This window comes from Salmo salar, chromosome ssa19 (assembly GCF_905237065.1).
Source record: "Salmo salar chromosome ssa19, Ssal_v3.1, whole genome shotgun sequence".
NCBI classification, from domain to species: domain Eukaryota; kingdom Metazoa; phylum Chordata; class Actinopteri; order Salmoniformes; family Salmonidae; genus Salmo; species Salmo salar.
Window position 1 is genome coordinate 32001261 of NC_059460.1, and position 17251 is coordinate 32018511.

General features: G+C 39.6%; 1 protein-coding gene and 1 long non-coding RNA gene across 2 annotated transcripts; one reads left to right on the forward strand and one right to left on the reverse strand.

The window, feature by feature from the left end:
• Window positions 1-30: 30 nt before the first annotated feature.
• On the reverse strand, window positions 31-11581 carry LOC106578733 (zinc finger protein PLAG1). Its single transcript, XM_014157863.2, has 3 exons — window positions 11435-11581; window positions 7046-7414; window positions 31-6533 (listed from the first exon to the last, which is right to left on the reverse strand). The coding sequence occupies exons 2-3, from the start codon at window positions 7294-7296 to the stop codon at window positions 5324-5326; spliced, it is 1461 nt and encodes a 486-aa protein (XP_014013338.1). The 5' UTR covers window positions 7297-7414; window positions 11435-11581; the 3' UTR covers window positions 31-5323.
• A 72-nt stretch (window positions 11582-11653) lies between these two features.
• Window positions 11654-15050, forward strand: LOC123728996 (uncharacterized). The gene is made up of 2 exons (XR_006760705.1): window positions 11654-12200; window positions 13156-15050. It is a non-coding gene; the product is annotated as an uncharacterized lncRNA (long non-coding RNA).
• The last annotated feature ends 2201 nt before the right edge of the window (window positions 15051-17251 follow it).

The following is a 17251-nucleotide window of genomic DNA, read 5'->3' on the forward strand; positions in this document are numbered from 1 at the left end:
ACACACTTAAAAAATGGACCAACAATTGTGGACTTTTGCATTAATTCTTCTTTTATGTTGATTGAGCTTTCATTACACTGTGTAATAACACTGGAGTTGAAGACTGGAGATCTTCACTCTCATAGCAGCAAGGTAGTATGGAAACAAATCAGGTTATTCGGCCGGACAATAAATAATCTGTCTCTTTGGATGATGTCAATGTTTGAAAATTCATAAAAAGCTGCAGCGTTAATTTCTATTTTACACAACTTATATGCAAACATTATTTTGCCAATATTTATACAAATACAACAGTAGTTTGTAAAATGTATTTTAAGGAATATATAAATGATTAGCAACACGAGTCCATCATTCTCACAGGATGGCATTGCAATGAAAAAGAAATCCAACATGGCTGGAATGCAGTTTGCCTCTAAACAAATCCCTCTGTATAAGTACTACTAGTCCTTTCAGAGAAGTGTCCCTTCTCGTGGAGTCATTCTCTTCTTCTTCATCATCGCCATCAAGGTAATCTCAGCCTGATTTAATACTGAGGTGACAAGTGAACACTCACCCAAGCCCTTTTCTGTCAATAAACAGCATGACAAAAGGTACCCCATCATACCGCCATACAAAGTGAAGGAGAGAAGCTTGTGACATTACAGGAAAGTCCATACAATACCACAAAAAGTCACAGTACAGAAAACATATGTACATGAAAACAACTAAGCACACACATGTCAACCATTCAGCTCAATTTGATATTTTTTGTAAAAACAAAGCAAAGAACTAGAAAAGAGGTCTGTGGCACCTTAAGGAGCTTTAGAAGTAATGTTAGCAGCTTGATCCAATACCAAAATATTGCAGTGTTTCTTATATACACATTCAACATGGTTCAATGGTACCACTGAAGCTTATAATGAAGGTTGGCATGAATTGCTAAAGGTCTGTGTCTCTCACTGAAGAAACCCTTGTATCAGATACTCAATAATCCATCAGTGGACACAATAAGTGCCTTCTGAAACCATAAAAAGTGTAAAATATTGAGGATATAAAAATATCAGTATCCCAAGCACTTGAACCTTATAAGCTACTCCAATACATTTTCTCAAATTTGATATATAGTTCTCGGATTACTTTTTCATTATCAAGGGTTAATAAAGTGATAATGTCAGAGAAGCCAGTGTTTGGAGGATATATTGGCACAGGTGTTGTGAGGCCCGAGACAAAATTGAGTAACAAACATATTCAAATAATGATTGACATATTTTCATTAAAAACGTTATTTTGATGAATTTATTCATACTATTTCATCCTTCCACAAGACATATGCTCCCGAGTGGCACAGTGGTCTAAGGCACTGCATCTCAGTGCAAGAGGCATCACTACAGTCCCTGGTTTGAATCCAGGCGGTATCACATCCACCTGTGATTGGGAGTCCCACAGGGCGGCGCCCAATTGGCCCAGCGTTGTCCGGGTTTTGCCAGGGTAGGCGTCATTGTAAATAAGAATTTGTTACTTGCCTAGTTAAATAAAGGTTACATTTAAAAAAATTGTCCCGACACAAATCTAGGGTTGCTTCCCAAGCCGGCTGGTAATTTGGTCTATCGGTTCGGTTGCCAGGGACGAGACTCAGTCTTTTTGTTATGTATCTATGGACGCGACCCAGATGTTGGTTCAAAATGTTCTTATCCCTTCCTTGCTAGCTAGCCAACTACAGCTAACTTTCAGTCACGTCAAACAGTGCAGCCAGAATAACAACAAAGTAGCTGCATTTGCGTTTGTTTAAGCTGTTTTCTAGTGACATTTATTTGTATACATCCATAACAATGAGCCAAAGATGCGCGATTTTGCCTGGCATAGAAAATGTCCTCTCTCGTCAAGACACTGTTGTTCAGTGGAGCTAGAAAACAACACTGCTAACACAATCACTTCAAACTTAAGCTGGAAAGACAGCAAACTATCTGCATTTCGTTTCATTTGACCTGTTTCTATTGACATTTCTTTGTATATATCCATAAAAATGATGCCAGCGGAGTCATGATTTCGACTGGCTGACAAACGCTGCCTGCCTGCCTGCCTGTCTGTCTGGTCTTGACATGTTCATTACTATGGGACAGCTGGAGATCGAATTTCAATATTGAAAATTTCAAATGTCGTGGAGACAGACAGCAAGGTTTATAGAAATCTCATCTGTTGAAAATCAAATGTTAGTCTAAAAGAAATGGGACGTAATGTCTAGATGCTTTTTATAGTGGAGATCAAGTTTAAATATATCCTCGGTGGGCTAATAAGACAGTGGATTGCAAAGTAAGATGGAACAGAGTAAATAGGCATTTCAACATCATAGTTTTAGCTGGTGGTAACTTGTGGAATAGACACTGGCTGGAATGCGCTTTTAACCAATCAGCATCCACCCATTGTATAAAAGTCAAACAAATTGTCAGCGTAGATATAGATGCTAAGGAATTTGGCATATGTAAAATGACTGCAATGATGCGAAAATAGAGTCTTTAATATCTGACAGATAGACCCCTCAATGAGACACACAGAACATTTGTGCAAGTAAAGCAAAAATTAAATGTTGATAGTAAAACACTGTAAAAACTGTACCTGTAAAAATAAAACATTTAATATTGTATTTACACGTTAATTTTCTCTAAAGAGGTAACTTTGACATCTATACTTTTTGTAATAAAGATATTTTAAACAAGAAAAAAGAGGCTGCTCCTGTAAGTCAGTGCCTCTCAGCACAGTGTTACTGTCACTTCTTGAACAGACCAACAATGTCTAGTTTTTAATTTTGCAGTTCAAGTGAGAAATGTTTCCATTACACACACTATACATTATACATGAATGAAAGTATACTAACACGAACTCTGTCTCTGACCAAAGAGTGTCTTGAACCCATACTGGTAGTAATATAGGCATGTCCTCTCACTGTCATCCATAGTTCATCATTGCTAGTTTCTACTGTATATCATACAGCACTATGCAACACAATGTACAAAATTGACAAGATCTTTCTGAGCGACTAAAAACCAAACCTCAGAAACACTCTACAACCATGGCAGCTGAGAATGAACTCAAGCCGAATTCATATCATGCAGAGAGGTGTGCAATCCAGTACTTTATCTAAACCTACAATGTCAAAACAACTGCTATCTAAGTTGGTGCTAAGGGGCTACTTCAGGGACTGGTAAGCTAAAGTAGTCATGTATCAGTCTTATTGAAACAGCAATTGTGGGGAAGCATTTTCTATGCTGAGCAGAGAATGATTGATATGCTGTCTGCCATTGGTCAATATACTTATATTTGAGGAATCCTTATTTGTGAATGGTACTGTATAACAAGGGCAATGTCATTCCTGGCTGGCTGTAATATTGTATTTACATTCTCTACCTGTTAATAAAATGTTTGTTCTGTCTTCACCTGACAAACTAACAACTTTTGTAGTTAAAACTCTAAAGATAGCTTATGTCATATGGATGCAAGCTTATGTCATTTTCACAAAATAAAAATCCAAATATTGTAATTGTATTATTATGGGCCTTGAAAATAATATTGGATTACTGGATCCTGACTTGAAATTTAAAGTTGGGACATCACTTGGCACTGAGTAAATGAACAACCTGTCACATATGACATTAAAAGTGCTTTGCATTCATTTCTCTGAATGTCTGCATGTGTGAGGGAAAAATCTCCCATTCACACATGATTAATCCATCTTGATGAGTTGTAACAGACAATTCTGTTCTGACCCCTCTATAGTCTCCCAGATTGCAGAGAAGAGGACCCTCACATAGACAATCACTTAATTGCCCTTGACTGGAAACACAAACACGTGAAGTAGGCACAAACAAACCTGCGCATACACATTCAAGGTGACCAGATATGTTTACAGATCCCACAGGAGGCTAGTGAGGGGAGTAAGGGTCATAATAATTGCTTGAATGGAGTGACTGAAATGGATACCATTCCATTTATTCAGTTCCAGCCATTACTATGAGCCCGTCCTCACCAATTAAGGTGCCTCTAGCCACCTGTGACAGACACCCATCTAGCACTTCAAACTGCACAATGGATATATTTTTCTTTGTAACTGGTGGCTCAACTTCACTTGTTTCCTGCTGTTGAAATATTGCTAACATTATCCTTGATTTGATGCATGATTGGGTTATAGTTCCCCATACTATTTCTAACCTCATATCCGGTATTAACACCTGTTGACTGTGGAAAGACAAATTGCCCCCAGTTATGTGGCAGTGCTTTATTGTTGTTTCTATTGTCTGGTTCCATTTCAGTCCTTAGTCCCTTCCACTAGCTCCTGACCTTTGATAACCACAGTTATGAAATGACTGGATAGGTGAAAGCATTTTACAATTTTGCTTTCCAATCCAGTCCATAAAACAAAGCGGTAGGTAGCAGCAAAAGGCTAGGGGCCGAAATGGTACCGGGCCTATGTTAATAATCTTGCCTTAAAAAGTTATATTATCTTGTCACCTTTTATATGAAATAAATTTAAATGAGGATGAACAACTTAGTCTATTTCTGGTTGAGTTATTTCAAGGGTCTATAGGGGAACAACTAGGCAGCAGCAATGTTTACAACCATCAGCAACAGCATGACACTATTCTGCCTGGCAATTCAGTCCATATTTGGTTGACTTTGGTTTTGATAGGGGAACAGGGATGGTTCTCACACTATCTTCCAAAAGGGGCTTTTCAGTACCTTATGTCTAATAACGTATGATTCCAATTGCTTGAAATCCTAAAACAAAAAACGATAACAAAGACATTTTTAAATGTTTTGCATTGCTGACATTCAACATCACACAAAGTGCTATATGAAAATATGGTTAAACCGACAAACTAAGTTAAAGGAATTGCAAGGCAAGATAGAAATAGAAATACAATATAGAAATACATCACTGTAATCTCATTCCTACATAAATTAATCTATGGAAAACTCCAAAACCCTAGATATGTTTGATTGTTGTTGTGTATACTAAAAGGGACTGTGTCAGTCATCAGCATTATAGTGGTGAATTTGTAAGGGTGGTGATATAGCATTGTTGACACTAACCAAATGAAATGTCATCCATTATCCCATGGCTTGAGCTATGTGGTTGAGCCAAACTACTTGTTTATCTGTATTTAAAGAATCCCATAATTGTTGAACAGAAGTGCAATTATGGAGTAGTTTTGTGCAGACACATAAAAAAAATTGTTACTGCTATAAAAATACAAATTAGCTTATTTTTTTATCAACCTGTGTGTGTGTGTACTGTAAGTGTGTGCATGCGTGGATTATGGGTATGCGTGTGCGTTTGTGTTTTGTCATCTCACTGGAAGGCCTGGTGGAAGCGGGGCAGCGTGGTGGTTGTGCTCAGGTTTGAGGAATAGGAGGAGTGACCAAGGAGGGGGCTGATACCCCCCCCACTTCCCGCTACCTTGTGGGAATCTGGGGGCTGGGGCGGTAGCTGGACGAGAGACAGTGCCTCCTCTGGCAGGTAGGGTAACCCGCCTAAACCCCCGCCGGCTGCCGCCTGGTGCCCATACGGGGGGCCATTCAATGGCAGGAAGTTGAAGAGCTGTGAGAAGTCGACCAACGAGGAAGAGGCCAGCGACTCGCCCACTGCCACGATTTTGGACAGAGACACATCGCCGGGCGAGGTCTCATCCAACAAGCCCACCTGGGAGTCCAACTCCAGTTTGGAGGCGGAGGATAGCTGGGCCCCCTCAGCCCAGGAGGGCATGCCGCTCTGCAGTTCCATCAGATACGTCTCCAGTTCTCCCTTTAGATTCTGCTCCCTCTCCAGGGTGGAGATGGAGTATGAGGTAAGGTTGGAGCCCAGCTGGTACTTTAGGGAGAAGGGGTGTGGGGGATTGGGCTCTATGTCCAGGGGGGGCATGGTGGGGCAGTGGTGCTGGGGAAGGAGAGGGCCGCCGTAGAGGTTGAGCTGGAGCTGCCTGCGCGGCACTGACATGGTGGCCAGCTCACCCTTGACACCTCCAGCCATCCCGTTGGAGAAGGGGGATGCCAGCGAATCGTCTGGCTCCGTCTTGACCCTCAGCAGCTCACGGGCGTGGCTTTTTTTCACATGACGCGTCAGGTGGTCCTTCCGGCCGAATCGCTGTGCGCAATACTGGCACAGGAAGTCCTTACGGCCCGTGTGCACCACCATGTGGCGCCGCACGTCCTTGCGCGTGATGAAGCGGCGCTCGCAGTGCTCGCACCTGTGCTTCTTGTCTTTGGTGCCGCCCGAGGCCTTGCCGGCGTGGGACTTGAGGTGCTCCAGGAGCAGGCCTGTGCTGGCGAATGGCTGCAGGCACACCTGGCAGGTGAGATCTCCGCTGTTGGCCGCATGCAGGGCCAGGTGGCGCTTGAAGCCCAGCTTGGTGTTGTAGCTCTTGCTGCATTCCTGGCAGGTGAAGGCCTCCTTGTTGGGGTCGTGAGTGTGTAGGTGGTTCTTTAAGTGATCCTTGCGCTGGAACATTTTCTCACAGTACGTACATTTGTGGGTTTTCTCCGGCGAGTGTGTCACCATATGCCTTCGAACACAGATGACATTCAATCAACACTTCATATTTCAGCAATAACTCTTTCTGCTTATTAGGGCCTGGACGGTACCAGTATCGTTATACTCGTTAGTATCGTGGCAAGGAAACAAAAAACGAAGCAGATTTCACTTCTTTAGGAAAACAGCCCTAATGTTGGAAACAAACATCATTATGTAGTCCACCAGAGTCACATTTATTTATTTTCCAAGGTATAGCACACAATATTTTACAGCAGGTTTTTAAAGGACCAAAGAGTTCGATCTGCTTCATGTTTACATTTTTGCCATGGAAAAAAATATTGCGATACTGGAATCGTCACTGCCCTAGTGCTTATGTAAGCATGCTAGTCAGGACAGATACATATGATCTTAAAACTTCAATAATCCATGAATGTATACAATGACAGACTACTAAAGATAACAACTACATATTACAGTAAGTGTTGTACATACAGAAGAATACAGAATGGCCTACTAGAAGATAACGGGCGCTTTTTCTGTTACCGTAGCAGCTTGTATTTGGAGACGAAGGCTTTGGTGCAGTCCTGGTGGGAGCACCGGTACGGTCTCTCTCCCGTGTGTGAGTATGAGTGCACCTTTAGCTTCTCCACGCTGTTGAAGGCCTTCTCACACAGCTGACAGGGGAAGTTCTTCCTGGGCTTGCCCCCTTCCGCTCTCTTTCGCCTCCCTGTGGCCACCGCGAGCCTGGATTTATCTGAAATGTGGTCTAGATGCCCCTGGGTTCCCGTGGCCATTGCACCCTAGGACAGCGTGGCTGGCTGGACAGGGACGCGGTTCCCACCTAGTGTCGATGACGCTTGTTCTTTATCCAGTTTTATGTGCTCAACACCGCCAGGACTCAGAGGCCTGAGGCTGTGTGTGTGTGTGTGTGTGTGTGTGTGTGTGTGTGTGTGTGTGTGTGTGTGTGTGTGTGTGTGTGTGTGTGTGTGTGTGTGTGTGTGTGTGTGTGAGAGAGAGAGAGAGAGAGAGAGAGAGAGAGAGAGAGAGAGAGAGAGAGAGAGAGAGAAAGAAAAAGGTCAATGTTTACATTCAAACGGGTAAGAAATTCTACAGAAATTCCGTATCATTCTACAAGTAGGGGAATACATTTGATATTTTTATTATTTCCACAGTTTCCAAATATTTCACAGTTGACGCTGAAGGTATATCAAATTCAATGAAAGTAGTGAGATGTATAGGGTATGAAGATTGAAAATCCAGACAAAATCCAGTCATAGAGAAGGTTCTAAAACAGTAATCAAGCTATTTTAAATATAGCAATCAATCCATCTTGATCCTGTATTTCTCCACTATCAGGACATGATTCAGAAGGCTTCCAGTGTAACATTCCCGCAGCAACAGGAACGCAGCTTCTGCCAAATCCGCATGGCTAATTACCAAGTCGGATTATCCCAGACCTGGAGCAAATAGTCCCAACTACTAATGCAAGCGGAGAAGGGAAATGTGCAACAGGGAGCAGAGGAAGCGCACAGGAGCTCTCATTAAAAACCTGTCTGCGCTACATAATAAATACCTACTGGATATAGCATAAGAGGAAGCTATAGTACACATTAAGGATCAGTTGATCTCCACACAGTGACCAGGTTATAGCCCATGGGAAGACAAAACTGGGCGATACAGAACTAGGAGAAACAGTAATGGAACCAGCGATGGAAGAATAAATTAGATGTATAGCAGAAGAATATGGGGAGAGCAAACATGTTTTGTAATGATCACACTTATTAGAGAGGGTTATTAATACTAAGTTCAGGTGTGCTAAGACAGGCATCCATAGCTTGATAGTTATGTCTTTAGATTCAGCTTAAGCATTTATCATTTTTCTTTACTCTCAATATATAGGTAATGTTGTGTAAAGGGCGATTTTTTTTTATAGCTAAATGTATGGTAAAGGTCTTGTAAGCTCACTGCTCTGATGCCTTGTTTTAGCTGCTTAAAAAACTCTGAGACGGCACATTTTAACCATCTTTAATTGTATAAGACTGCTGTGATTGTTCATCCTACAAAGATGAGTTAAAATGTGTAGTCTCAGAGTTTTTTAAGCAGCTAAAACAAGGCATCAGAGCAGTGAGCTGGTTGTATTCATTAACCAACAATAAAATATAATGGTTGGGATACAATCATTCATAGATGCACAATTCATAACAATGTATTAGAATGCTAGTGAAAAATAATGGAGGTGTTCGTTCATCATCTTTAAAACATTATGAAATCAAAAATAACACTTTCTGATTAATCAAATGATTATCAAAACCCTTTCTGGTGATCTGTATTCACAATGCACAAGTCTAATAAAAGACAAATTAAAGCACTTAAAAACTGGTATTTAGAATTTCAACAGGGTGACATATTTTAGTGTCTAAAGATGTTTTGATTGATTAGAACTTAGTGTTCTGTCTTTGATAAGTTTTGTGATAATGAGGTTTGCAAATCATCTCTAAATTACCATACTTCTTATTAAGACAAATCCTCTTTCTTAATGTAACATTAAACATACTTTTTTCTCTTTCTCAATCCTCTCACTATCTGTCTAAGAACATTGCTTTATAGACATATAATACCATTGATGTTAGATAAGTAAACTATGACAAAGTAGAACTGAATCCTTGGGTTGTACTAATATTTCTAACACTATTCTCGCGATATTCATACATAGAAAAAAAATCATAAAATACATAATCTCAGTGAGACAAGTTGGTTAGCCTACACAACTGTACTTGATACATTTCTTACACTGGTGAGCATTTGAGCTCAAGCCCCAATTGAGTACTCCAATTTTAAACACATCAACCAAGACAACAGAGGCCATCTTCAAAAGGATACTGGATCACTGGAATAGGTCAATTAAAATGTGTATATTTAAGGTCTTATGATTTGAGAAGATGAAAAAACATTACATCAACAATGTAAATATATGAAGTACATCAAATGCTCTATCAATATCAACACTTTGGAGCCAATTGTAGATTTTATTCTACCTTATACCAACCAGAAAATGTAACCTAACTTGTTTAACGTAACTGTACAGTTTTTAAGATCTTAAGTAGTATATAAGTAGTATTATACCACCATCTAAGATATATACAAGTTGCATGAAACTAAGTGTTTTAATGCAACAGATTAATCTTATCTGGCTCAATAACACATAATGAATGTCAAAGAAACAAAGTTTATTTCTCAATATCTGGTGCAAAGTCTTCTAAAATACAAACTTGATTAAAATATATAAAATCAAAGACAAACAAAAGGCTTATCTGTAATACAATACACCAAAAACACCATGCATATAGTCAAGTTATTACATTATGATAGAAAAAATATGTGAACCACTGGTAGCTTAACTCAGATAATAAGAATGCAATGATTTTCACATTATGTAAAACTATATTTAGCATATAATTGAACGTTTTTTTTCCAGAACTGTATGCCTACATCTATATGCATTACGTAAATGGCGATCGAACTGGTTTATAAACTTGGAAACGAAAGTCAAGGGAAAGCTGTCTCTTTAAATTAAAAAAGTTTTCCCATGTGAAAACCAATTTAGCAAAGCAAAGCATCCACTTCAAAAGCAGGGTTTACACATCTTGCCATTCACCATATGAGCCAAATATTTATTACATAGAAGACAACATCAACATATTGTCTAAACATACACAATAAGATTTCCATAGCGCAACTGTGGCATTCAAAAGAAACCATCCCAAAACATCCAATAGCCTAGCTTACATGACTAAAACCAAAGCCAAACAGCAGTGTGTAAACCCATCGAGAGTTCACTTGTAGGCTACAGGTTTTGCCATGTTGCTATAGGCTCCTCGTGCGTCCTATAGCCATGAGCAGCAACATTCAGATAGCAGGGGCTGTTGTTATGGCTAACAATAACCTGGGAATAGTTTTCTACACGACACAAAAACTAGCTAGCCTACTGTATCAGTGCATTATACATGCAATGATACTAATCATCATGTCCAATCTGAATATGATATATAAGCAACATGCAAATATAAACATTTTAAATAGTCGCATCAAAGTCAATGGGACATTATTATGATATGATAACACAGCAGAGCAGCATAATAGCATCCAATGCATGTTGTTAAAAAAGTTGTAATGTCACGTGCACAGTGCAAATGGCTTAGTATAACTATTTCTGTACAAAATAGACGGACATGAACAACACAATGTTTAGCATCGCCTAATTAGTTTGCCCGCAGTTCTCCCTCCATTTTGGTTGTTTATGGTTTTGACAAGCAACTTCTTCTCTTCGATACTTGTAAACTAACTCAAAGTTGCACTGTCATCTCAGATTTTAGTCAAAGACGTGTTTGGTCTACATTCTGGATGAAAACATTACTTAATACAGAGAATTAAATCACAATGCACATATTACATTTCATTTTTAATGCATGTTTCGGCAATGCAAATATGCTTCTATCCATCTGGGTATGTTTACAGTGATTTCAGGTGAGTAAAAATAAAACCTGAATGCGCACAGCATGCATTTTTTTGTATTTATAACTTTGATATAGGCTAAGTACGCGTGTGTTCAAGTCAGCTGTTCTCGCAGCACGGTTGTTGATATATTCAGAGAAAAAAAACTTAACTTGTTCACTTTTCTCAACTCAACTATTTAATCGTTGTTGACATTCAGTAGCATGCAACATAGTCATGACTAGCACTAACGTCACAATTTATTTTACTTTTCTTAATATTTATGCCATGTCTTCCTTTAGTTTCCTCTGAGGTCCCGAACTGGGTGCTGATTAACACAAACGTTTCCCCCCCAGCTCACCCCTCTCTCATAATTTGAATAACCCCGATATTTTAATTCAATAACCCCGTAACAATTTACTTATATTACGCCAAACTCACCCCATGAGCTTTAACATCCTTTCTGCTGAATTTTTCTTGACTTTCAACTATTTTACGAATTTTTAACCATTTTTTTTCTCATATTTTTTGCTAGACGCGGCGGGCCTGAAAATTGTTTGCTTTCCCCTCTTTCCAGCGGCCATGCAACCAAACATACATTTTGGGCACGCCCACTCAATATCCCTCCCACCTCTTATTTTTAATTTGTGTAACGTACTGTCACTTTCATATTTCAGTGTCTTTGATAGTCCCTTTTAATAAAGCTACATTTTGGACTCGCTAGTGATACTGTCAATTGCATTGACTTAGTTTTATTTATAACAATAGGTGGGCTAAGTATGTCATTAGAATCGTCCTATTGGCTAATCGAACTGTCAGTTAACTGAAAAGTTTACGGTCGTCGTTTCTGTATTTTGTTATGTTGGTCAGTTTTGCTGTCAATTTGTTGCGAACGTGATAATCGTAGTGTGATGTTGTTAAATTACGTTCGACCTGAATAGAAACACACGTATTCAAGATGTTTCCGTGACATCAAGAAAAGTACGTGTGACACACGCTGAGTAGTCATTTACATTTTACCTAAGCATGACGATGGCACTTGACACAATGGCAAACTCGAAGCGCACATTGATATGTGTAAGGTTAGCTAGCTTTCGCGTGATGGATAACATTACCGAACGATTCGACTTCATGACTAGCTAGCTAACTTAGTTAGTTGCATCACTATCATAGCCAACTTCGGGGAGAGCCGTACAAAACTGTCGAGGTAAACTTCTGCATTTGCAGTGTCTCTTTTTGTCACATCAGTTATCAGAGCCTCGTTAGCCCTCTTGCTGGCTTTTTTTTAGTAGCTAAAAGTTAGCTGCTATACTATAGTTGCCATAGCTTAAGGTCAATGACATTCAATTCAGTAGTTTGAGCTGTTGTAAGTAAAAACAATGTTGCAATTATTAGCTTGCTGTTCCTGAAATTATGAAATGGAAGTTTAGGACATGATATCTTGATACATTCTCTCGTGCAGCTAATCAATTTATCGAATGAACAAATGTAATGGACGTCATTTTCACACAGTCACAGCAAGAAATTGACAAAAACGTGCGCGCGCTTTGAAGTCAAGGTATAAACCCATGCATGCATGCATTGAACTAAGTATAGAGCTCAGCAACTTGTAGTCCTAAAAAATAGAAATGAGATACCGGTTTCGTTCAGTCATTCCTATGGGGTTTATTTGTCCCCCAAGTTTTCTGAGCAAAACACCAATTTTTTAAATAATTTCTGTTGTTGTTGGACATAGGACTGTAAAAACACCAGGATATCGGCTCCAAGTGATTTTAATTATGGAAATCAGTTCCCAAGTATTCCCACCCATAATGGAGAGACACATGATTGTAAACAAGATTAGAAATTATGTTTTAGTCAAATATTATCTGTTTGGGATTTTTGCAGTCAGTTTGCAGTCTACAAATTATTCGGAGTTATGTTCCGGACCCACTACCATCCACTTGAAAAAATTCGGCCCACGGCTGAATCTACACTGAACAAACATATAGGATGATGCCGGCCCAACCTCACCCGTTTGCCCGTCGGGAGCTGGGATTCGAACTGGCAACCCTTCCAGTTGCACCTGTCGTCCCCAGCGGTCCCAAACAATTGCCCCTCAGACACAGCAAGAAATGGACTTAACACATGAGTCACCGCTACTTCTTCTGTTTTTCTTTCAGCACAACATCATGGTGAATAGGAGACGAGCCTGACATGCCCACCGCTGAGGAGCGCCAGGAGATGCTAGCTGCCATTTGAAGCAAGCCCTTCTGAGCCACTGGCAAGACCATGCAGAAGAAAACACTGGAGTGGTGTGTGGATCACCCTTTCCATTAAAGCTCTGGGACAGACACTTTATGAAGATCTGAGTAATCCTCCACACACCTCACCATTATGAAAGCCGACCGTAGCCCAAGAGGTGCCTCTGCCGCTGCAGGCTGATGATGGCACTGGAATCTGTCAAGTACCGATATCAATTTTAAAACACTACAGTATGCCCAGTGGTGTAGTGCTATTTCTTTAGGTGCGGGAGCTTATTTTTTTTGATTAATTGAGAAAATGATTGGCATGCAGTTTGGACATTAATGGTAAGTAATGTATTATGTCATTTTGTCATTTCACTTCATTTCACATTATGTCATTTCACTTATGTTTCTAAACACTTCTACATTAATGTGGATGCTACCATGATTACTGATCATCGTGAATGAAGCGTGAATAATGATGAGTGACAAAGTTAGATGCACAAATATCATACACCCCCCCCAAAATAAAATGCTAACCTCACATTATTGTAATAGTGAGAGGTTAGCATGTCTTGGGGGTATAATATTTGTGCCTCTTAACTTCCTCACTCATCATTATTCACGACTTATTCAGGACTACCCGTAATTATGATAGCATCCACATTCAGGTAGAAGGATCTTCTGTTACGGCAGCACTACATTCCTGAGTATGCCTAATGCCACATTCTAGCTATGAATGCGCATCACAGGAGGCTGCTGAGGGGAGGATGGCTCATAATAATGTATTGAATGGCGCTAATGGTATTGAAATCATGTTTGATACCATTCTGCTCCAGCCATTACCACAAGCCCGTCCTCCCCAATTAAGGTGCCACCAACCTCCTGTGAAGTGGATAGTTGGTTAGTATTTGTGGAGCTGTATGGCGAAGCACTGCACGATGCAAGTTGCCTTGATTCAAGTGTGTTAATAGTTTTTCAAGAAAGAACTGAAGACTATGGACTTACTCGCCTTTGTTTGCAAACCTTGCCAGCATCTCTAAAATAAACTTTATGTTTATTTGTGAAAAGTGATTTTATTTATTAACATATTGGCACCTAGCCTGGTCCCAGATCTGTATGTGCTTTAGCCAACATCTATGACTTGTTGTTATGCTGTACAGTCTAACTTTGTTGCATTGTAAGTGTCTATTCTATTGGACACTCTTAAATTAATGAGCGCAAGAAGTAGCGTGGACCTTTCTCGAATTCAATACACCTATGCAACTACAGTGTTTACACCATCACATACACTGAGTGTACACAACATTATGAACACCTGCTCTTTCCATGGCATAGACTGACCAGGTGAATCCAGGTGAAAGCTATGATCCCTTATTGATGTCACTTCTATCAGTGTAGATGGAAGGGAGGAGATAATAGAGACCTGGATTGTGTATGTGTGCCATTCAGAGGGTGAATGGGCAAGACAAAAGATTTGTGCCTTTGAAAGGGGTATGGTAGTAGGTGCCAGGTGCACCGGTTTGTGTCAAGAACTGCAACGCTGCTGGGTTTTTCATGCTCAACAGTTTCTTCTGTGTATCAAAAATGGTCCACCACACAAAGGACATCCAGCCAACTTGCCACAACTGTGGGAGGCATTGGAGTCAACATGGGCCAGCGTCCCTGTGGAACGCTTTCGACATGTACTCTAGGGCACATACAGATCTGAAACCATGGTAATTTGGACCCCAAAGTGAAAATATTGTACTTGGTACTGATTGTTTCAAGTGTATGCATTATGTAAGGTAATAATAGCCTATGACTTGATACAATAAAACACTTGAAAAGCTTCTGTTCTTTTGTTTTCCAACACAATTAATTTACAGTGCCTTCAGAAACATATCCCTTGACTTATTCAACATTTTATTGTGTTAGTCTTAATTCAAAACAGATTAAATTATTTTTTTCCTCTCTCACCAATCTACACACACTACCCCATAATGTACAAAGTCGAAACATGTTTTTAGAAATGTTTGCAAAAAAGAAATACACATATATTTACATAAGTATTCACACCCGAGTCAATACTTTGTAGAAGCACCTTTGGTGGCGATTACAGCTGTGATTTATTCTGGGTAAGTCTCTAAGAGCTTTCTACACCTGAATTGTGCAACATTTGCCCATTATTCTTTTCAAAATTCTTCAAGCTCTGACAAATTGGTTGTTAATCATTGCTAAACAACCATTTTCAGGTCTTTCCATAGATTTTCAAGTAGGTTTAAGTCAAAAGTGTAACTTACCTACTCAGGAACGAACATTCACTGGTCTTGGTACTGTAAGAAACTTCAGTGTATATTTGGCCTTGTGTTTTAGGTTGTTGCCCTGCTGAAAGGTGAATTCATCATCCAGTGTCTGGTGGAAAGCAGACTGAACTAGGTTTTCCTCTAGGATTTTGCCTGTGCTTAGCTCTATTCCATTTCTGTTTTATCCTGAAAAACTTAGCAGTCCTTAATGATTACAAGCATACCCATAACATGATGCAGCTACCGCTATGCTTGAAAAGGTAGAGAGTGGTACTCCGTAATGTGTTGTATTGGATTTTCCCCAAACATAACGCTTTGTATTCAGGACATACATTTTTTATTTCTTCGCCACATTTTTTTGCAGTTTTACTTCAGTGCCTTATTGCAAACAAGATGCATGTTTGGGATATTTATTCTGTACAGGCGTTCTTCCTTCTTTTCACTGTCATTTAAGTTAGTATTGTGGAGTAACTACAATGTTGCTGATCCATCCTCAGTTTTCTCCTATCACAGCCATTAAACTATGTAACGGTTTTAAAGTCACCTTTGGCCTCATGGTGAAATCCCTGAGTGGTTTCCTTCCCCTCCGGTAACTGAGTTAGGAGGACTCCTGTGACTTTGTAGTGACTGGTTCTATTGATACACCAACCAAAGTGTAATAATAACTTTACCATGCTCAAAGGGATATTCAATGTCTGCTGCTTCTTTTTTTTACCGTCTACCAATATGTGCCCTTCTTTGCGAGGCATTGGAAAACCTCCCTGGTCTTTCAACATCTGTTTGAAATTCACTGCTCGACTGAGGAACCTTACAGATCATTATATATGTAGGGTACAGAGATAAGGTAGTCATTAAAAAAAACATGTTATTGCACAGAATGAGTCCATGCAACTTATGAACAACCCCCTGCACACAGCAGGTGTGCGCTGCAACATTGTGGCTTTCAGAGCTCAGATTAAGAGTGGCAATAATAGTCAAATAAGTAATCAAGTAAGCAATGTCTTACTCAGTGCCAACCTATCACTTTGAACAGATGTCCTACTTTTGTTGAATGGCACAAAGATAAACATTTAAGGCTTTCCAAACATGCACAACTTTCCAGCCAAGTTTAATATGAGGCATACATGGTAAATCATTAAGACATGATGTACAATTGGGATAATCTGAAATTATAACCATGGCTGCAACTGCAAATGAATAATGATATGTGCCATAATTTCACACTATCACATAAATTAAAAGAAAAACAGCAACCTTCAAAGTGTACTTTAGCATATTATTAAATTATAAAAGTTTCTTAGCAGCTTTATTGCAATGACAATGTATTACAGCTTTTTATTTTACATTTTTTGATGTGGATACTGATGAACGAGCTACATAATAAGACAATAACATAATTAAGGCAGAAAATACATATACTTCAAATGAAATACTAGAGGTCGACCGATTAATCGGAATGGCCGATTAATTAGGGACGATTTCAAGTATTCATAACGAATCGGTAATCGGTATTTTTGCCCACCGATTTGCCGTTTATTTTTTTATATTTTTTTACACCTTTATTTAACAAGGCAAGTCAGATTAAGAACACATTCTTATTTTCAATGACGGCCTAGGAACGGGGGTTAACTGCCTTGTTCAGGGGGGATTCAGGGATTCGTTTTTGCAACCTTCTGGTTACTAGTCCAACGCTCTAACCACCTGCCTTACATTGCACTCCACGAGAAGCCTGCATGGCAGGCTGACTA